Raw genomic sequence first — 19,668 nt, 5'->3', positions numbered from 1 at the left:
ATATATATATATATATATATATATATATATATATATATAAAAGGCCTAATATGTTCAGTGCTAAATGAGATTTTCAGGGTTTTTTAATTGTATTTTTAAATTCTGTCCGTACAGATGTGATCTATGTACTTGATTTTATAGGAATAACTCTTAGATTCGTGGCTTTTTATAAGGTTTCAAAAATAAACAACCCAAAATCTTTGTAAAATTTTTAGGCTGCAAATATCATTTTTTTTATCAAAAACACATGATCCAGGTGTGAATTCCTCGTAAATCGTCCATGCCCAACACATTTATGGGTCAGGACTGCGAAAAAACCCCAAAAAGACAAAAAACCCCGTTTAGCATGTATCATTTAACTGGTATCAATTTCACACCTACCCATTACTCTCTCTCTCTCTCTCTCTCTCTCTCTCTCTCTCTCTCTATATATATATATATATATATATATATATATATATATATATATATATATATATATATATATATATATATATATATATTCTTAATGCAATTGGATATAGTTTTGGCTTACTAAATGCAACTAAGCATAATCAAATTTGGTCGGATATCGATTCATAGACATTCCCTGTTTCAAGCCATAATGCGTCTATCAGTTAGGTTAAGCTGCAAACTTTTTTTTTTCAGTTACATCATCAACACCCTCGTTCAGAACAATTGTCTTGGACGCAAGTGTCTAGGATGCAAGAAGAAGAGAAGGGGTTTTCGACTAGGGATGGCAGTGGACCGAGGGAAAGCGGGGCCCCGCCCCACCTCGCCCCGTTTGGACTGGGGATGAAGGTTATGAAACAGGGATGGAGGCGAGGATGAAGGTTAAAATCCATCCCCGTCCGGGGGTGGAGGCAGGGATGGACGTGCACTTTTCCCCGCCCCGCCTCATCCCCGATCTGAGCACTTTTCCCCGCAATATCCCCGCCCCGTCTCATCCTTGTTTGAACCGGGGATGGAGGACATGAAACGGGGATGGAGGATAAAATCCATTCCCCGCCAGGGATGGAGGCGGCGGTGGAGGATAAAATCTTGAGGCGGGGTGGGAGTGGAGACCTTGTCCCCCGCCCCGCCCCACCCCACTGCCATCCCTATTTTCGACACTTTGTGTTCCGCCCAAATTGGACAATCCACCACTAAAATGGGACAACATTGTCCTGGTGAAAGGTGAACAACTGTGTCCCGACAATCAAATGCGGCGAAGTATGCGTTCCCACTAGAAATGGCACAAGCATTGGAAGGCTTAAGCACAGTGACAAATCTCATAAAAATATCGCAAGAAATTACCTGAAAGTTAAAACCCATAATTTCTAGTGATTTTTGTTAGAAACATAAACATCAGGATTTAAAGGCAATATTTAAGTTTTTATTAGCTATTTAACATTAAAAATACTTTAAAAATATTTTATTTATTTATACAAAAAATTTTATTATCAAGTTTTTGCCAAAATTTGCAAGATTTACATATTTTTATATTTTTTTGAGTTTATAGCTGCCAAATTTTTCCATTTTTTTTACTTTTGTCACTATGGGCTCAAGACACCATGCACTGTTTGGGTGCCACTAAACACAACCAATTTTGTGTACCAAATGGAACACCGTATCATTGAATTTTGCTGAAATTGTTTCTCATCCCAACTGGATCCATAAACATGAAATCCAACTTTAGAACCGAGCATTTTAAAGGTCCGCCAAACAGGGGCGTAGAAGCAGCTGTCAAAGAGTTGATCAGTCATACATAGTTACAAACAATGTTGTTAAAATCTGTTCAATAGAGGCACGTTTAGAAGCTTAAAAATTTCTAAGAAAATTTTGCCTATGAAAATTTTGGATATGATAACTTTCTAAATGAAAAAATTTCACTTGTTTGTTTGTGTAGCATGGAATAATGGAGTAAAAACTGTGAAAAAAATGAAAGTAAGAGAGAGAGTCGACCAGCCCCCTCTCAAAAAGAGAAAGGGAGAGAGAACTGGTGCTAGGTGGGAGGAAGACGAAGATGGAGGAAGCTTTAATGGCTGCCCATGGAATGAAATATGTTATGGGTGAATGGCTGCCCTAGTGCAAAAAGATTTTGATAAGAAAAATTCCTCCACCCCTCCAAGAGGGGGAATTTTTCCTATCAAAAACTACATTTAAAAAAAAAGACTAAAAAATTTTCTTTAATTTGCAACAGTTAAAAAATTGCCATTTTTTGTTTCCTGCTTGCATTTTCTCACTTTCAGATGCACCTAGGTGCACAAGTGTCTTTAAAAGACCAAAGAATAAAAAAATATATATATTAAAAAAAAAGAAAACAATTGGCCAATTCAGAACGATTTCGACAACATTGGTCATATATATACCAAGCCTTGACAACAAACTCATTCAACACTTTCAAGGCAAGAGAAAATTTCACCATAAATTGAAAAACTTTTGTATTTGGATAAGTATTGAAAAAGTTCCAAACATGCAAAAATATGGAGAAAAAAACTGAAAACAATAAAAACTGCCGTGCTAAATAAGCAACTTTCAAAAAAGAAAAAATAATGTCTCAAAATAAGAACATTCTCTCTCCTTAGAGGGGGATGTAAAGGCATAAACAGAATGTTAATGAAGATATTCACCTTACAACAGATATCATATATCATGTTCACTATAGAAGGAAAGTGAGCTCGATCCTTCACCTTTGGTTATAACACACACTGGCAGTGGACTGGGGCGGGGGTTAGGGGACAAGGTCTCCACCCCCGCCCCGTCTCAAAATCCTGCCCTCCATCCCCCACACGGGTTTTGATTTTAACCTTCATCTCCGCCTCCATCACCGGTTCAGATGGGGCGATGAGGGGCAGGAACCTGTTTCCCTCGGTTCATTGCCACCCCTAAAGAAGGATTGGGGACGGGCAAGGCGGGGATCGGGGCGGGAGAAAGCGTAAGTTCATTCCCGCCTCCATTCCTGCACGGATTTTGATTTTAACCTCCATCCCTGTTTGATGTCCTCCATCCCTAGTCCAAACGGGGTGGGGCCTGTATCCCCCTCCACTGCCAACCTTAGAGAGAGAGAGAGAGAGAGAGAGGTTTGTGTGTGGAGGGTTAGGGTTCCCACTGTAGCACAGAAGGTATAAAGTTCCAAAACTTATTCAATCTATTCACTTAGGAGAGTCTCCAATCGATTGCAATAACATGAAAAGTTCATCACTAGATCAGAATTCATGTAGAAAAACATGAGATAATCATCTCAGACTTCCCCATCCCACATTTCCTCCACGCTTTTGTAAGGGCTGAGCTCATGAACAAAAAATTCAGCTCGAATCAGCCGCCTCTGTAATCAAAGAGAAGATGGCAAATAGATCCATAAAACTAGAAGAAACGTAAGGGCAAAACACTATTTGAAGCACCACATTTGGAATGCGTGAGCACCAAAGTGAGAAATCAAGCATGCTGCCTCAAGCTTTTATGCATTAACTCTACAACATGCAGTTCGGCTTAGAAATGAACAATACCCACCTCAAAAAGATGCGAAAGTTTTCAAAGATAGAATGCAACACTGGAGAAATTCCTAGTGCTTACTACCCATTTGGGACCAGATCGTTTATATGATTGAAACCAACCACATAATGCGCAATGGATGTCCAAACCAACCACATAATGCTCAGTAGGGCAAGCAGCGATGTTCATTAAGCAGTCGATGCATGGCCAACTGAACTGTAAGATCAGTTTGAAGCCACCTCAGATGTTTCACCTATACTTAACCTGATCTAGCAGAAAAACGTATTGGCATGATAGCAATATCAACAATGGAACTGATATCAAGCCCACAAGAAGAGATTGACATGATCTACCTGAAACTGAAAGTCTGAAACATGTTTTCAATGAAGCTAGTTGGTCTGTGAGGTAGCTATCAAGAAGCTATCCTAACATGTTTTCAATGAAGCTAATTGGTCTGTGAGGTAGCTATCAATAAGCTATCTTACAAAGGAAGAAATTCACTTTTTTTGCCAAGGCAAGGAAAACCCCGGGTGGGGCCACCCTGCCTTACATGGCCCACCTCTGAAACCTACGGACACACCCGTGCGTCAGTGGGGTTTGGTCTGGTGCCTTCATCTCAGTACCCTCATAGACACCCCACTGACCACACGGGCGACACCGACGATGGTTAGGAAGGAGGAAATTATAAAAAGAAACTGAATTGACATGGAAAGACTTTGCAATAAATTAGGCAGGCCATTATAATTGAAATTAACAAGATTACTAACCTGTTCTATTTCAGAGAATTTGGCGAACAAGTCATCCGGGATAGACCAATCCAGTATATCAAAATTTTCCTTAATCCTTGCTTCATTAGTGCTTTTAGGTAGCACGCTCTGCCCATTCTGCAGTCCCCACCGTAAAGCCACTTGTCCTAGTGACTTGCCCAGTTTTTCGGCAACCGTAATCAGGATAGGGTTCTTTAGGACATCACTTTTTATCCCTTTTGTTCCTGGTGAACCTAATGGTGAATAGGCCTGCATAAACAGATCAAATTCTTTAAAATTTCAATGTGGCATATAATGAGAAAGTGTAGAGAAGATGAATTAAAGTAACACAAACACTAAAGATTTGCCAACTTACGGAAAGGTGAATGCCCTTTGCTTGACAGAATGCTCGAAGACTTGCTTGGTGCCAGCCAGGGTGGCATTCAACTTGATTAACAGCTGGTGGGACCCTCGCATACGCCAGTAAATCACCCAATTTCTTTGAAGAAAAGTTGCTCACACCAATGGCACGTGCCTTGCCGGAATCATATAACCCTTCCATTGCCCTCCAAGTGCTAGGAATATCAACAGCAGTGAAGTTTTGGGGATTGAAAGAATCCGTAAATGATTTGGTCCGCATCGGCCAATGGATCTTCCAAGATAAGACAACTTAGTTAGACCAAATGAATGCAACACTTTTTGCATCAAACAGCCACTCTGCAGTATTAGTGCTGACCGCAGTAATTTGGACTCAAAACTGATACATGAAAAGAAACATGTTTATAGTGAATAAAATGCTTTTACTGGTCCTCATAAGACACAGCAAGAGCCCAAGTACATATCCCACTGCCAAATGAATCCAGTCAGCTTGGTATAGCATCATATGAATAATCACTACATAAGAACAGACATCTCATCTAATATTCATAGGGAAGTATATGATCCTCTCCAAATAGAACTGAGGGGGTTCCATACTGTTAAGATAAGTCGACTACTTTAGGGTTTATCTATTGTTAAGGTTGTTTTGATATTTTATGAATAATGAGGGACCTAAATGTAATTTTATTTCTTTGGTTAATCTCTACTTAAACTACAGGAGATTAGACCTAATTAGAAAAATTCTCTCTCTCTCTCTCTCTCTCTCTCTCTCTCTCTCTCTCTCTTAGTCTTTTACTATTTTGTTTGCTGTTTCACATGGTATCAAAGCCATCGACCTTGGGAGCGTGATTTCGGGTTCTGCGCCAAAGCTCGCATGAAGGATATCAGACCGCGTGAAGGAGATCAAATCTAAGGTGTGTCTGGTTTTTTTTTTTGGAGGAACCGAGTGGTACAGATCTGTAGTCTGACAAGCGTCGTGACTCAAATCTGTAATCAGATCTAAAAGTCGTGGTGAAGCTATGTGTTTTCTGTCGACCAGATCTGGTGGATACAGGTATGGGTGTTGTGCTGATGTCGTGAAGTGGGTGACGGTCAGATATGACAGTCGTTATTTGTGTGTGTGTTATGGTGATGATTAAATACACTCTATAGTCGTGGATCTGCATATTGTGGAGCAGTTTTTTTTAATCTGATCGTATGTTTTGGTTGGTTCAGATCTGATCACAGATATGGGCGTGGTGAAGATTAAATATCTTATATAGTCGTGGACCTGCATCCTGATTTTTTTCAGATCTGATCGCATATTGTGGTTGGTTCAAATCTGATAACAAATCTGGGTGTTGTGAAGATTAAAATATCATATAGTTGTGGATCTGGCTCCTGTTTTTTTTTTTTGGATCTGATCATATGTTCTGATTGGTTCAAAGCTAGATGTCGTGGTGAAGACTAATCACCGTAGTGGATCTGCATATTGTGGAGCAGATCATAAGTTCTTGAAGAACTCAGATCTGATTTCGTAGTAGATTGGAGAGTGGATTATTTTTTTTGCTGATAGTCGACCAGATTTACAAACTGTGACAAATTTTTTTGTGATCGTGGACGTCTATTGCAGCAACGACATTTGTTGTGAATTCTGAGTTAGTGTTATTCATTATGGGGGTAGTTCTCAAATCTTATTATAAGAATAAGGCTATTGAAGAATACAAAGCCTTTTCCAATCCTTTCTCATATGGTTCTTCCGTAAAATTAAATGAAACAAACTATGCAAGGTGGTCCAGAATGTTTATGATGTCAGTGCCTGGACATCATAGAAAACATATTCTGTTGGAATCTGAACCAAACGATAAGACAGAAAAATACAATACTTGGGAAGAAAATAATGGCATTGTTATGTCATGGATCATGAATAGCATTGAACCTCATATTGCAGATGGCCTAATTTATTACAATACGGCTAAACAGATGTGGGACAATCTTCGAGATACGTACTCTCAAGATACTAATGTGAGTCGTATTCTTCAAGTTGAATAGGAGATATATAATTTACAACAAGATGATCAGACCTTGGCCCGGTATTATGCCTCCGTTAAGGCTGCCTTTGAGAGACTTAATGCCCACATGCTATGTCACATGGGTGCGGGTGCGGGCGCGGGTGCGGGTGCGGGGATTCGGCACTTCCAAAAAACCCGAGTGCGGGGGTGCGGCAGGGGCAAAAATGTAAATATATATATATATATATATATATATATATATATATATATATATATATATATATATATATATATATATATATATATTTATATATATATATATATATTTATATAAAAAGGGGGTCAACAGCTGACAGACAGCTGCTGTCAGCATTACTTTTTAAAAAAAAAATTCGTAGCCCATTGGGCAATTTTTTTTTTTAAAAAAAAAATCCAAAACAAGAATGGACTTAAATGATCCTAGGTCCGGTCAACGCACCCAGGATAGGGTTGACCGCACCCGGTGCCGCACCCGCACCCGCGTCGAGTCGCGTCGACGCGAGTGCGACACCCTGCTAGCCGAATCCCTGTGACATAGCTCACAGGCCTCTGTGTTGCTCAAAACAAAAAGATCATCAAGAACAAACTATGGTTGCTTGGTTCCTCACAGGCCTATCGTTAGAGTTCTCAGTTGCTAAAGTCCAAATGTTAATCGGGTCTAATATTCCTACTCTTGTTGATGCATACAATCGATTGAGTAGACTTGTCATCTCTCTTCCACAATCTCAACCTGCATCTCAATCATCTGCTTTAATTGTTCCATCTAGTTATGGATGAGGAAATTCTCTGAATGTTAGAGGCAGAGGTCGTGGAAGAGGTACGGGAGGTAGAGGTAAACTTCAATGTACCTATTGCGGAAAACCAGGACATTTAGAAAATCGTTGTTGGGATAAACATGGACGATCTGCATTTTCTCCATTAAAGCCAAATGTTCCAAAAGCTAATGTTACAAAACTAAAGGTAGAGAATGAAACCAATTCTCCTAGTAATTCTATCACTCTTAGTCGTGCAGAATATGATGAGCTAGTCGCTCATCGTCCTTCAAGTTCATTTTCACTTGTAGCTGGTGTGACCCACTCAACAGGAGACCATCTTTCTTCCCATGATAGTAAGTGAATTATTGACTCTAGTGCATCTAGGCATCTATGTGGAAACTCTCAACATTTTTCAGAGTTAAAGGTTATTACTGCACATCGAAGTGTCTCATTAGCTAATGGGAGTTTCTCCCCTGTTATTGGCCAGGAAAATGTTTTTATATCATCTTCCTTGCAGTTGAACAATGTCCTTCATGCTCCTTCATTTTCTCAAAGTTTACTCTCAGTTAGTTGCCTCACAAAAGAGCTAAATTATAAAGTGATATTTGATCATATGTGTTGTCATTTTCAAGATTTGCTGAAGCGGAAGAAGATTGGTAGAGGCTATGAAGAAAATGGAGTCTACTATCTACATCACCCAGTGAGAAATATTTATGCGGCAGATTCCTCGAGTCCAGTTCAGTAGCATCGTCATCTCGAACACCCTTCATTGTCGAAGCTTCGTCGTATCATTCCTCAAATTCCGTCTACTACATCATTCCAGTGTGAAGCATGTCAGTTGGACAAGCATCATAGGAATTTGTTTCCTTCTAGTCAGAGTCAGTCAAGTCATAAAGTCTTTGAACTTCTTCATGCTGATGTATGGGGTCCTAGCAAGATTCCTACTAGGACCCAATGTCGTTATTATCTTGTTATTGTCGATGATTTTTCTAAGTTGTCTTGGGTGTTCTTAATAAAAGAAAGATCTGAAGTTCATCGTACTTTAAAATCATTGGTTATTGAAATAAAAACTCAATTTGAGTCAATTGTTAAGATTATCCGCACTGATAATGCCCTTGAGTTTAAAACCACAACACTGTTGCAATTTTATCGAGACCATGGCATTCAACCTCAAACCACTTGTGCCTATACTTCCCAACAAAATGGGGTGGTTAAGCAAAACAGAGGCATCTCCATGATGTAGCACGCACCCTTATGATTCAATCCAATGTTCCTGATTCATATTGGGGTGATGCAGTTACCATGACCTGCTATTTGATCAACTGCATGCCTTCTTCATCCGTGGAAGACCAAATTCCTTTGCAACTCCTGTATCCTAATGTACCTCTCTTATCTCTTTCGCCCAAGGTATTTGGGTGCGTTTGTTTTGTGCACAGACTCGGACCTGACCGTGATAAATTAGCAACTCAAGTCACTAAGTGTATGTTTATAGGCTATCCAAAAAAGCAAAAGGGGTATCGATGTTATAATCTGATTTCTCGTCGGGAGTATGTCAGTGCGGATGTATCTTTCTTGGAGTCCCTTCCATGTTATTCCAGTACTGGTGCTAGGCTGCAAGCTGATCAAGATGACTCATTTCCTCTTCTTGTTCCTCCTTTTTTCTTGAAATCGATGCCCCCTTTACCAATCCAACTTCACCTACCTCACGGTTTCACAATCCTCCATTAGTGTACGTGCATAGACCTCCACCTCCTCCAGTGCCTCCATCTTCTTCTTCTCCTGAGGTAAGTACTCCTGCTAACAATGACATTTCTGTTGATGATGACAGGCCAATCGCTCTGCGAAAGGGGACACGACAATGCACCTTATATCATACGTCTCAGTTTGTGTCTGATGCCAGACTTGGTAATCAGATGAGAGCATTTATTTTTGCCTTATCTGCTGAAACTATTCCTCTGAGTTATCAAAAGGCAGTACTCGATAGCCGGTGGAAGCAGACTATGTAAGATGAAATGGATGCTTTACTATCTCAACATACATGGGACCTCATTGATCCCTCATTGGGTGTGAACATTGTTGGATGCAAATGGGTATATACCATTAAGAACAACTCAAATGGTTCAATTGAAAGGAACAAGGCCATGTTAGTAGCAAAAGGTTATACTCAGACATATGATGTTGATTTCTTTGAGACATTTTTCTCAATAGTACAGATGGGCACCATTCGTCTTGTTCTCTCTTTAGCCGTTCACCATGGATGGAGTTTGTCACAGCTAGATGTGAAAAATGCATTCTTATATGGGGATCTGTCTGAGACAGTCTACATGCAACAACCTCCTGCGTTCAAGGTTGAGGGGGAGTGTCAGAAGGTTTGCTGATTAAGAAAGGCGATATATGGTCTAAAGCAAAGTCCTCGTGCATGGTTTCAAAAGTTGTTTGAGGTGATGTCAAAGTTTGGTTTTAATAGGTCAGTGTCATACCACACATTATTTATTAAGAAAACTAACTCGGGCATAGGAGTTATGGTGGTATATGTGGATGACATCATCCTTAAACAACTTTTGAAACCATGCACGAGGACTTTGCTTTAGAACATATATCGTTGTTTCAGACATACCATGGAACCATGATTATCCACATGCAGCTCAAACTATGTATGCACAAAGATAATAAATGCAAATGATACAAAGAATTTGGCACCACATAAATCAGCAAGGGCTAGTGGTACCAAATTCCAAGGAAGATAATTATTCTTCTTGCATATTGCAATAAAGAGAGCAAGTAGAGAAGCTCCCTATTAAATACTTAGGGCTTCCAATTTTCGTGGGGCAAGGAGATGTGTGCCCCCTTGGTGACTAAATTTCATAAGCAGGTGGAGGGGTAGAGTGGTCATTTGTTATCAATGGCAGGAAGAGTAGTTTTGATCAATGCGGTTCTAGCAACCTTTCCTACATATTGGATGATGTGAGTCAAACTTCCAAAGTCCATTATTTTGCAAATGGAAAGAATTATGAGGAACTTTTCATGGAGTGAGTCTAACGGCTCTATTAATTGTATGCACCTCCTCAACTGGAAATCAATTTGTCTCCCTCGTGAAGAAGGGGGTTTGGGCATCCGCAAAATAGAAGAGGTGAATATGGCCCTTTTAGCGAAGATGGGTTTTTATGTGGCAGCTAAGATGGCTAATCCATGGGATGATCTTGAGCCATAAATACCTTGCTTGCAACTCGATTTGGTATGAACGGAGAAAGCAACTTGGGTCTTGGGGGTGGAAGGCGTTTAAAGCAAGTTTTTTTATTATTGAAGAGAGCGCTAGGTGGAAGGTAGGGGATGGCAATCTAGTGGAGTTCTGGTTTGACCCATGGACATGTTATTCTCCTCTTATCAATCTTCTTGGAGGTCAGGTGGATAAGAGTATGTATTTGGCTCTTAGAGGAATTTCATTGAAAGATGTTATTGGGGCCCATGATAATGCTCTGCAATATCTCTCTTGTTTCATTGGCAAAGTTCCAGAGTCTCTTATAGATGTTTGCACGGAGGATGGGGGCCTGCTGGGAAGGACCAACTATTGTGGTTCCAAGTAGAGAGGGTTGTCAGTTGTCACCAAGGTAGCCTGGGAGAAATCGAGAAAGAAAGGAATTTCAAGTTCCACTTACAATGCAATTTGGACTAAAAGTCACATCCCAAGAGCAGCAATCACTCTTCAGTGGGCGGTGGAAGACAAATTGCTGACCCAAAACTGATTACAAATGCTAGGTTGCCAGTTGCTGCCCTGTGTGTATGAAGGGCCTTGAATCGGTGGACCATCTTTTTGTGAAATGCAGTTTGGCCAGAAGGGTTTGGAAATGGAGTGGCTTTCTATTTGGTAAAAATATAAGGTATAACTCGTAGGATCAAGCACTCACTAGGTGAAATTCCTCCAGTTTTAGAGACAAGGTTATCAAGAGGGGCCGGTTAGTGGTGTTTCAGTCGTTGGTGAGAAAGATTTGGGATGTTCAGAATCACATCATATTTGACCAAGAAAGTAAGTCTGTTGAAAGAATGATGGCGGACATTTTGAATGGCATACAAGAGCACTTACTACCCATTTTAAGCAGGACTGACTATCCCATTAAATCTAATTGGATTTTTGCCAATCGATGGAGGCTGCCTCCGGAAGGATGGATTACACTCTGTTTAAAGTGTGATCAACATCAAGTGGTGTATAGGTTTTGCTGTCCGGGATAACATGGGCAGGTTTCATCGAATGGGCTGGTTTGTGAGACACCATTCAGCAGGAGAAAGAGAATGGATGTGGTGAAAATTTTTGCTTGGCGAGGTGGAAGCGCAACAGCTGATCATTGAGTCCTCACGGCGGGATGTAGTGACTGTTTTCAATCAGGCTATTGAAGGGAGATCAGCACGTGCTAGAATTGACATGTCGGTCATTCAAATTTTTGCCGAAAGATAAAGATGTTGATGCATTTGAATTCCAAAGGAGTATAATACGGTTCCTAGGAACCTCACCATATACGGAGTCTTTGAATATGATAGAATTTGGAAGGACAAACCACCAGACTGGTTTCCTTCCGGTAATGATGTCTGAACGGTTTTGATCAAATGCAACTGGTAGGGTTCAGACTAACCCCAGCTTGTCAATCCAAAAAAAATAAAGAGAGCAAGTTGTACCCACCCTTGCATAATTACTCAAGTAGGACCGTGTAAAGCTCTTTTGGTTCCACATGATGCTCTTGAAAGTTATAAAAACCATAAAAAATCAGCAAAGCCAAGATAGATGGCAGGTGGCAAGAGTTAGCACCCAAAAGTACAACTCCATAAAGATCATTTCTTCCCGCTATAAAACCAGTGAAGAACAAAAAGATATATTTCATTTTGTCATTACGTTCAGCTAATAACTCAAAGAACAAAGTTGTGTGCAAAGACAGGACAAAATGGAAAGAAGAAACAAAAAGGGGGACTTGGTTGCATAGTTTTGCATTATCTTCTCTTTGAGAGTTCAGAAAATATTTTGTAGCAAGCTCGGGGGAAGACCCCAAGGTATTTGAACCTGAGAACCCTTGGTTATATACTGCAACTTTACCATCCACCTATCTCATTTGACCCCACAGCAACAAGTTACATGCATTTTGTACTTTTGATACTTCACATTTTGACCACAAAATTTCCTCTAAAGAAAATTACAATTTTCAAAATGTTAGTAAATTTTACTTCCAAACGCAAAACCTAAAAAAAATTTAAAGACCAAAAGTGCACCCTCAACACTAGATATTAGTTATGAAGATAATTGGGCAAATAATAACCATAAAAAGAAGATTACTTTCAAGAATAAACTGTTAACACTACATTGAGAACTACACAATAAATTAAGTAAAAGGAACAGAAACCATACAAGAAAAAGGTCAACATAGTCCAGCTGCAAATCTTGTAAAGTTTTATCCAGTGCCACAGGGACATCCTCTTGTGCATGGTCACTACACCTGTAGTGCCATCATAATATATTAAGAGAAAAATAATGCATGTTTCTCTTCATTGATAGAAGAAAAAACTCATAATGGCAAAACATAACAAAATTAAACCCACCAAAGCTTGGAGGTAATCCACAAATCTTCACGCTTTACTACACCTTCTTCAAACAACTTCTTTAAAGCAAACCCAATCTGCACTCATTCACATGCACAAGAATCTTTATCAACTCAAAAGGCTATATTTAGTGCAAAAGAGCCATACCAATGTGTATTAGTTTAAAGTTTAAACAAGAAAACTTCAGCTGCTCTTTTTATGTTTTTGGAAAAAGAAGAGAACAATAAATCTTTCTCTTGATTTCCTTTCTTGTCCAATGGATGAACATATATAAAGAGTTTCTAAAACCATCTTAAAAAAATTAAAAACAAATGTTTCAATGTTTCAATGTTTCATTTATATCTGAATCATGAAAGTAGTACTTCCATTGACAAAATGGCATACCAGAGAAATCTGTGATTACATTCAATTGTGATTCTCATTCTTTCTCAGAGGTTTGCAACAGCATGAGCAGTTAAACTGAATCATTGTGCGATAGACAGGAATCCCTTTCAACACTTTCTGTAATATCAGAATTTAACTGTTTTGGGTGAACCAGTTTTTTTTTTATAGGCTTCTTTTTTCTTTTTTCTCAATAGGTGGACAGTTCCAAAATTAATTTTACAATGGTTGCAATAGTCACAATACTTGGTTTTGGGAAATTCTGGACAAAAGCAACACCACAGGAGGTTTTCAAAAAAAGTGGGATTCTTCACAACAACTTGGTCAAAGAGTTTTCGAAAAGGTCGTCATCATCATCAAAGTCATAGTACCATTTTCATTAAGAGCTACATTGCTTGAAAGACAAAAAAAACACTTTAAATGAAAAGGAAGCCATTAAGATCAAGTACTAAAAACTACCAACACATATTCAAGTTGGAAATGGAGGGGGACAAAACAAGATAATGATTTGTCATATCCAGCCAGTCGCCAATACCTCTTTCTCATTGCCGTAGATTCGAGCACAATCAATATGCCTATATCCAGCCTGCAACAATGCATCAAGTGATTGTGAGGAAGCCTAAATATTCTCTCACAAATTCCAACGAATTGGATAGGTAATAATTTGCAAATAAACTAGCAGGTGAAAAAAGAATAACTTTAGCACATAAAAATAGAGTTCATGAGGGCAGTTGGATTTGTATACATGGATAACCTTAGAATTTACACACAAAAATGCCATATGCAAGTGTATTTACGTTTCTTTTTTTTCTTTTTGAAGTGAGAAAAAGAGGTCCCTTTAAGCTCAAAGCTTAAGATCCTAAGAAGAGAAAGGCACTAAAATATTTGTCCCGAGCACAAACAAAAAGGGCACCATTCCTCCATTGTTTCCTCTCAAAGTAGTATATAGGTTGAAATTCATAATGACATCTTATCTCATGGATTTAGTTGCAATTCCTTGTTCAACACAATCACCTGCTTATGGTAAAAAGCTAGCCAAGGCCAGTCTTGTGTAAACATGGAGGCACGATGAAAAACGTGTTTTCTGAAAACTAAATTTTATGGGAATCACTTTCAGATTGTGTGCTTTCTAATCTCATGCAAGACATAACAAGATGCTCACACCAAAACTGCAAGAGCATTACCTAATATGCAGAGGACTTCACCTTTCCTTCCCGTTGCAATATCGTGACATTTTCAGAAATATCTCCAAAAAAAACAGGATTTGTGTGGAAGTTCAAAAAATCTATAAAATGGAAGATATATGGAAAATATTGTGATTATCACTAAAACAAGTAAATTGTGATTTCAATCATGTTAAATTCATTTAAGATTGTAAAATATTAGATTATCTCACAACGGGGGAAAATCTGCTTCAAATTTTCACTTATATATCATTTTTGCTCATGTATTATTTTACTTATTTAATTTGTTTTCATCGCAAAACCTTTACCATGGAAAATGAGAAAAATGATGGTTCTGAAAAATCCCCCAAGGCCAAAAGGAAAACCATTTTTTTTTAACCATTGCAGACTATGTTTCCTTCTACAAGCAGACAGCTAGAGTAAGAAAACCATGCATGTTACAAAAACTGTCATTAACCAATACAAAATCACAGCAAAAAGACTCGTTAAACAGCATTAAATATTATCATAAAGTTCTATTTTAAAAGTCGCATCATGCATGGATCATCCAACAAAAGAATTCGCCGAATATCAGCAGTTTAAGTATTGAAAAAAAGTACATATACAGAAAAGGAAAAAGAAATGACTGATTTCAAACATCAGAAACCATAATATTAATTATATCGACATCCTGTAGCATCTTTTTTGAGATCAAATTTTCTCTCTTTCCACAGAACAGCCAACACCGCAACCGAGATACGAAACAGATTGTTTCTTTACATCTAACTGTCAGAATCCTCCATCTCCCTAATGAATACATGCACAAACAATGCATTCATTTCTGATATCATGATCAACCCTAACTTTTTCAATCTAAATCCGGCAACAAATTTAAAGGAAAAAATATTGAATTGATCACCAAAAAAATCTCAAAAAAAGACTAAAAGAAAAAACAGTCGGATCAGGATCAAGATCAAGTAAGAAAAATATATACCCTGATCGCGACTTCCACGGCGTTGCCGACGAGTCCGGGCTCCGACTGCCACGTCCCGAGTCCGACCGACGGCATCCTCGCCCCGGTGTTCAACTCGAAGAACAGAGGACCCTTGGCATTTCCCTCCGCCATTTCAGAAACCCTAAAAAAACACGCAAAATCCTGTAGATTCTCGTCCTCCAAAGTGCAAAAACCAAGAAAAAACTAAATCCAGAATCAGAAAAAACGCAACAAAATCTCCATTCTGAGCGCGTAATTTTCAGTAACGACAGTCTTTAAGGAAAACATGCGCACTTTTCGAAACAGAAAAACGCAATCAGATCGTGATTTTCAATCGTACCGAGAGAGGGAGAGTGAGAAAGAGAGTTTCTGGATCGGAGGAAGAAATTTGAAAAACGGAGAGAGAGAGAGAGGGGTTGGCATGTGGGTGCCTTTTATAGAGGGAATTGAATTCTGACTCTTTGAAATTCGGGTTTCGTTCTTTGATCCGAAATCCAAAGTCCAGATCCTCGTTCTCTTTCCATTAATGGCAGTGGCGGTGGAAGATTCTAGATCCCAATTTTTTCAATTTTTTTTTTTTGCAAATTGCTTCTTCCGCTTTGACCGCTATCGTTTTTAGACTATCGTGCGCGCGTAGTGAGAAAAGTAAAAAAACGGCAAAATTCGGCGGCAAAAAAACTCGGACAAATAAAAAAAAAATTGTAAAATCTCGCATTTTTTGGCAAAATCTTGGTAATAAAAAATATATATATAATATAAAAATTTATTTATATAAATAAATAAAAATCAAAAAACACAGTTTTTTAAAGATAAATAGTCAATAAAAACATAAATATCACTATTAAATCCCGATGTTCATGTTCCTGACGAAAAAATCATGAGAAATTGCCGTTTTTAACTTTCAAGTAATTTCTTGCGATATTTTTGCGAGATTTGTCACTGTGCGTGCACAGACAGAAGATTCTGGATCCCATTTTTCCAAAAAAAAAACAATCCTTTTTTTTTTCTTTTTGCAAAAAAAGAAAAAGAGAATTTGTTGCTTTCGCTCGGCCGCCTGTTTGGACGTTAAAGATTTACGCGGGAAAATTGTGGCCCTTAGTTTGTTGAGAAAGAGAGAAAACAACCAACCTAGTGGGGGCCCACAAGCTTGACGGATCGGATCGGGTACGTCCGGTCATGAATCTCAAAGTGAAAGTCAGATTTCAGTGATAAGGATTTCAGTGGATTGAGCTTAATTCGGGTATCCAACCAACCGAAAAGGGCTTAGTTGGATTCGTTTTTAGACTCTTACATTTACATTTGAATCCAAATCCTAATACATGTAAAATGTACATAATGAACTCAGATTTCTCCATAGGGATGTAAACGGTTCGGATTCTGATTAGATGTGGTTAATGTCAGATCCAACCAATCCATTAAATGGATTTGAATTCGGATTAGGAGGGTGAAAAGCTCATACTATACCCAGTTGTTTACATGTAATCGGACTTGGACATCCTTCAAACCAGACATTTGTGGGATTCGGTAGCAAAAATAAGTCAAAACCATATCCTCATCCGATTACAATATGATATCTTTTTAACTTGCTAAATCCGAACAAACAGAGTCAGATTCGGTTGGATGGATAAAACTTGATCTACTGACATCTCTAATCTATATCCATATCTGTTTATGAATCTGAATAGGCTAGATACAATTAAATTTGGATTCAATACTGCCTACATCTGAACCGAATCTGACCCGTTTACATCCCTGACAATTGGGGCTGGCATCTGACAAAAGTAGATATGGATCGAGTGCCCAACCTGTCAACCCCAGTTTAAAAGAAGAGAATCGGTTTCTGACACAATCACATGCGTGCATGTGGGAAGGGCATCAAATGCTTGCTCCTGATTCTGCCAAGTCCTGGATCTCGAACTGCTCCACTCCGGGATCCGGGTCCATGCAATCCTGCCATACGCCTTTGCATCTTGGATCGCACTACTCCAGGATTCGGGTCTGTGCAATCCCACCATGTGTCTTTGGATCTCGGACTGCTCTGCTCAAGAATTTGGATCCGGGTCCGTGCAATCCCACCACATGTCTTTGGATCTCGAACCGCCTTCACTCCAAGAACCGTCTCCGTGCAATTCTGCCATTCATCCTTGGATGTCGGACCGCTCTGCTTCGGGATCCGAGTCTATGCAATTCCTTCCTTTATGCGTCTTCGAATCTCAGACTGCTTGTCTCCAGGATACAGGTCCACCACACATGTTTGGATATCGGACCGCTTTCCTCTAGGATCCAGGTTCGTATAATCCCGCCATGCGTGTTTTGGACTTCGAACTGCTCCACTCTCCTATTTGGGTTCACATCTTTGGATCCAACCTGCAGTCTCCCATATTGCGTGTCTGGTGGATCCAGTCCAGCTCTGGTCTACGATCCAGGTTCACGTCCTTGGATCTGACCTGTAATATACCCTACTGCGTGTCTGGTGGGCCTCGGGTGCACCCCTTCTGCTAAACCCTGGGTGTGCCCGGCCCAAGCCCACCTAGTTGTGGGGTGACAGTAGGTATGGCAGACTAAGCCAACGTGTCGGGTGCAGCAGCTTCGGATTATAAAAAAAAAGGTTAATATTGGCTACTGTCGATTGTAGTGTGCTGTCTAGTAAAAAACGAGCAATTTAACCATATATTTTGCAAGTTAATATTACAAATATGATCTACATTGTTCATTGTCTGTAGATCCTAGATAGTACTTGAAACTTATAATAAGATGGTATTCTATATATCCGTCTTAACATGTCCATCTCTCAACCGACTCAAAAACCCATGGAGGCTCCGCTTGTCTCGCAGGAGCAGCTATTGCATGTCACCTTGTGTTGGGACGTTACAGGCAGTGTTGTGAGAGGCGTACGCCTCAGAGGCGAGGCGCACGCTCAAGGTACTGAGGCGTTGCAGTGATGCGCCCCTCATCAACCTCCGACCAGTTGTGACCACCGACCACCGGAGTTGCTGTGCTGCAGCTGCTGCTCAGTCTTCTCCGACCACCGGACGACCGGCATATCCCTCGCTTCCGTACCAGCTGGGCGGGTGGTCCTTCTCTTACTGCCTCCCCTCCCACCGCTTCACTTCCATTCCAGTTGTGAGAGGCGTACGCCTCAGTACCTGAGGCGTATGCCTCAGAGGCGAAGTGCAGGCTCAACGCCTCGCTTCGCCTCATCGCATTTAACAACCTTGGTTGCAGGTTCAAAACCCAATGGTATAGATGTATAACTGGTAGGGGTCTGCCTAACCACAGCTTGCCCATTGAAAAAAAAAAACTTAACATTGTCATCTCTCAACAGGAATCTTTTGTTCCCACTTTCTAATTGCCCACTCAACACCACTGGACTCTCACAAAAGCATCCTTTTAATTGATGGTAAAACAAATGATTTTTTGCCCACAAGAGCTCCGCTCATCTGGCAGGGGTGACCTGTGAACATCACCAAGTTAACAGGACATGATCAGTTCGAAACCTGCAGGAGGCATCCTTTGCCACAAGGTTGAAACTGCGTGAAATATTCAGTGGGCAAGGGGGACCTCAAGGGATTTTACCAACTGGAGGCTGCTAGCAGATGTGCGGTAGGTACCAATGGGGGCTCTGCTTGTCTGGTAGGAGCAGTTAGCGCATGTTACCTTGTGTTGGAAAGTGGCAGGTTCAAAACCCAATGGTATAGTTGTGTAACTGATAGGGGGTCAGACTAACCTCAGCTTGCCTTTCAAAAAAAAAATCTGTGGTCGGTGATGGGGACACACCCGTTTTCTGTCCACCATAAAATACACCTAGTTTTGACCTTGTGGCAAGGGATGCACTCATGGGTTTCGAATTGGTGACATCCGATCATCTTGATGACATTAACAAGTGGCCCCACCAGATGTCATTATGCTAAAAGTGTTTAGCCATATGAAAGATGTCTTAATATCTACTAATGCTCATGCACATAACACACGCATGCATGTGTTTTATCTGCATCAGACACTGGCAAGGGGGGTCTTCGTGGTTGGTAGGAGCTATCAGTGCACGTCTCCCTGTGATGGGACGTTGCAGGTTCAAAACCCCAATGGTACGATTGAATAATATGTGGTGGGGGTCTGCCTAACTCCAGCTTGCCTTTCAAAACAAAAAAAAACATTAGCAACAATCTT

The 19,668-nt window shown here is 39.9% G+C and overlaps 1 protein-coding gene across 1 annotated transcript; it reads right to left on the bottom strand.

Annotated features, from left to right (window-relative positions):
• Positions 1-3,111: 3,111 nt before the first annotated feature.
• On the bottom strand, positions 3,112-15,910 carry LOC149828205 (NADPH-dependent aldo-keto reductase, chloroplastic-like). Its single transcript, XM_090016781.1, has 8 exons — positions 15,842-15,910; positions 15,502-15,643; positions 13,880-13,930; positions 12,964-13,040; positions 12,773-12,860; positions 4,597-4,872; positions 4,242-4,490; positions 3,112-3,307 (listed from the first exon to the last, which is right to left on the bottom strand). Exons 2-8 carry the CDS (start codon positions 15,631-15,633, stop codon positions 3,224-3,226), a joined length of 957 nt encoding a protein of 318 aa, XP_089872907.1. The 5' UTR covers positions 15,634-15,643; positions 15,842-15,910; the 3' UTR covers positions 3,112-3,223.
• Positions 15,911-19,668: the final 3,758 nt, after the last annotated feature.

The sequence above is a fragment of the Nuphar pumila genome, chromosome 9, assembly GCF_984573655.1.
Source record: "Nuphar pumila chromosome 9, dmNupPumi1.hap1.1, whole genome shotgun sequence".
In the NCBI taxonomy this organism is placed as follows: Eukaryota; Viridiplantae; Streptophyta; class Magnoliopsida; order Nymphaeales; family Nymphaeaceae; genus Nuphar; species Nuphar pumila.
Note: the sequence above shows the minus strand (reverse complement) of the source record. Positions and strands in the feature narration are given on the sequence as shown.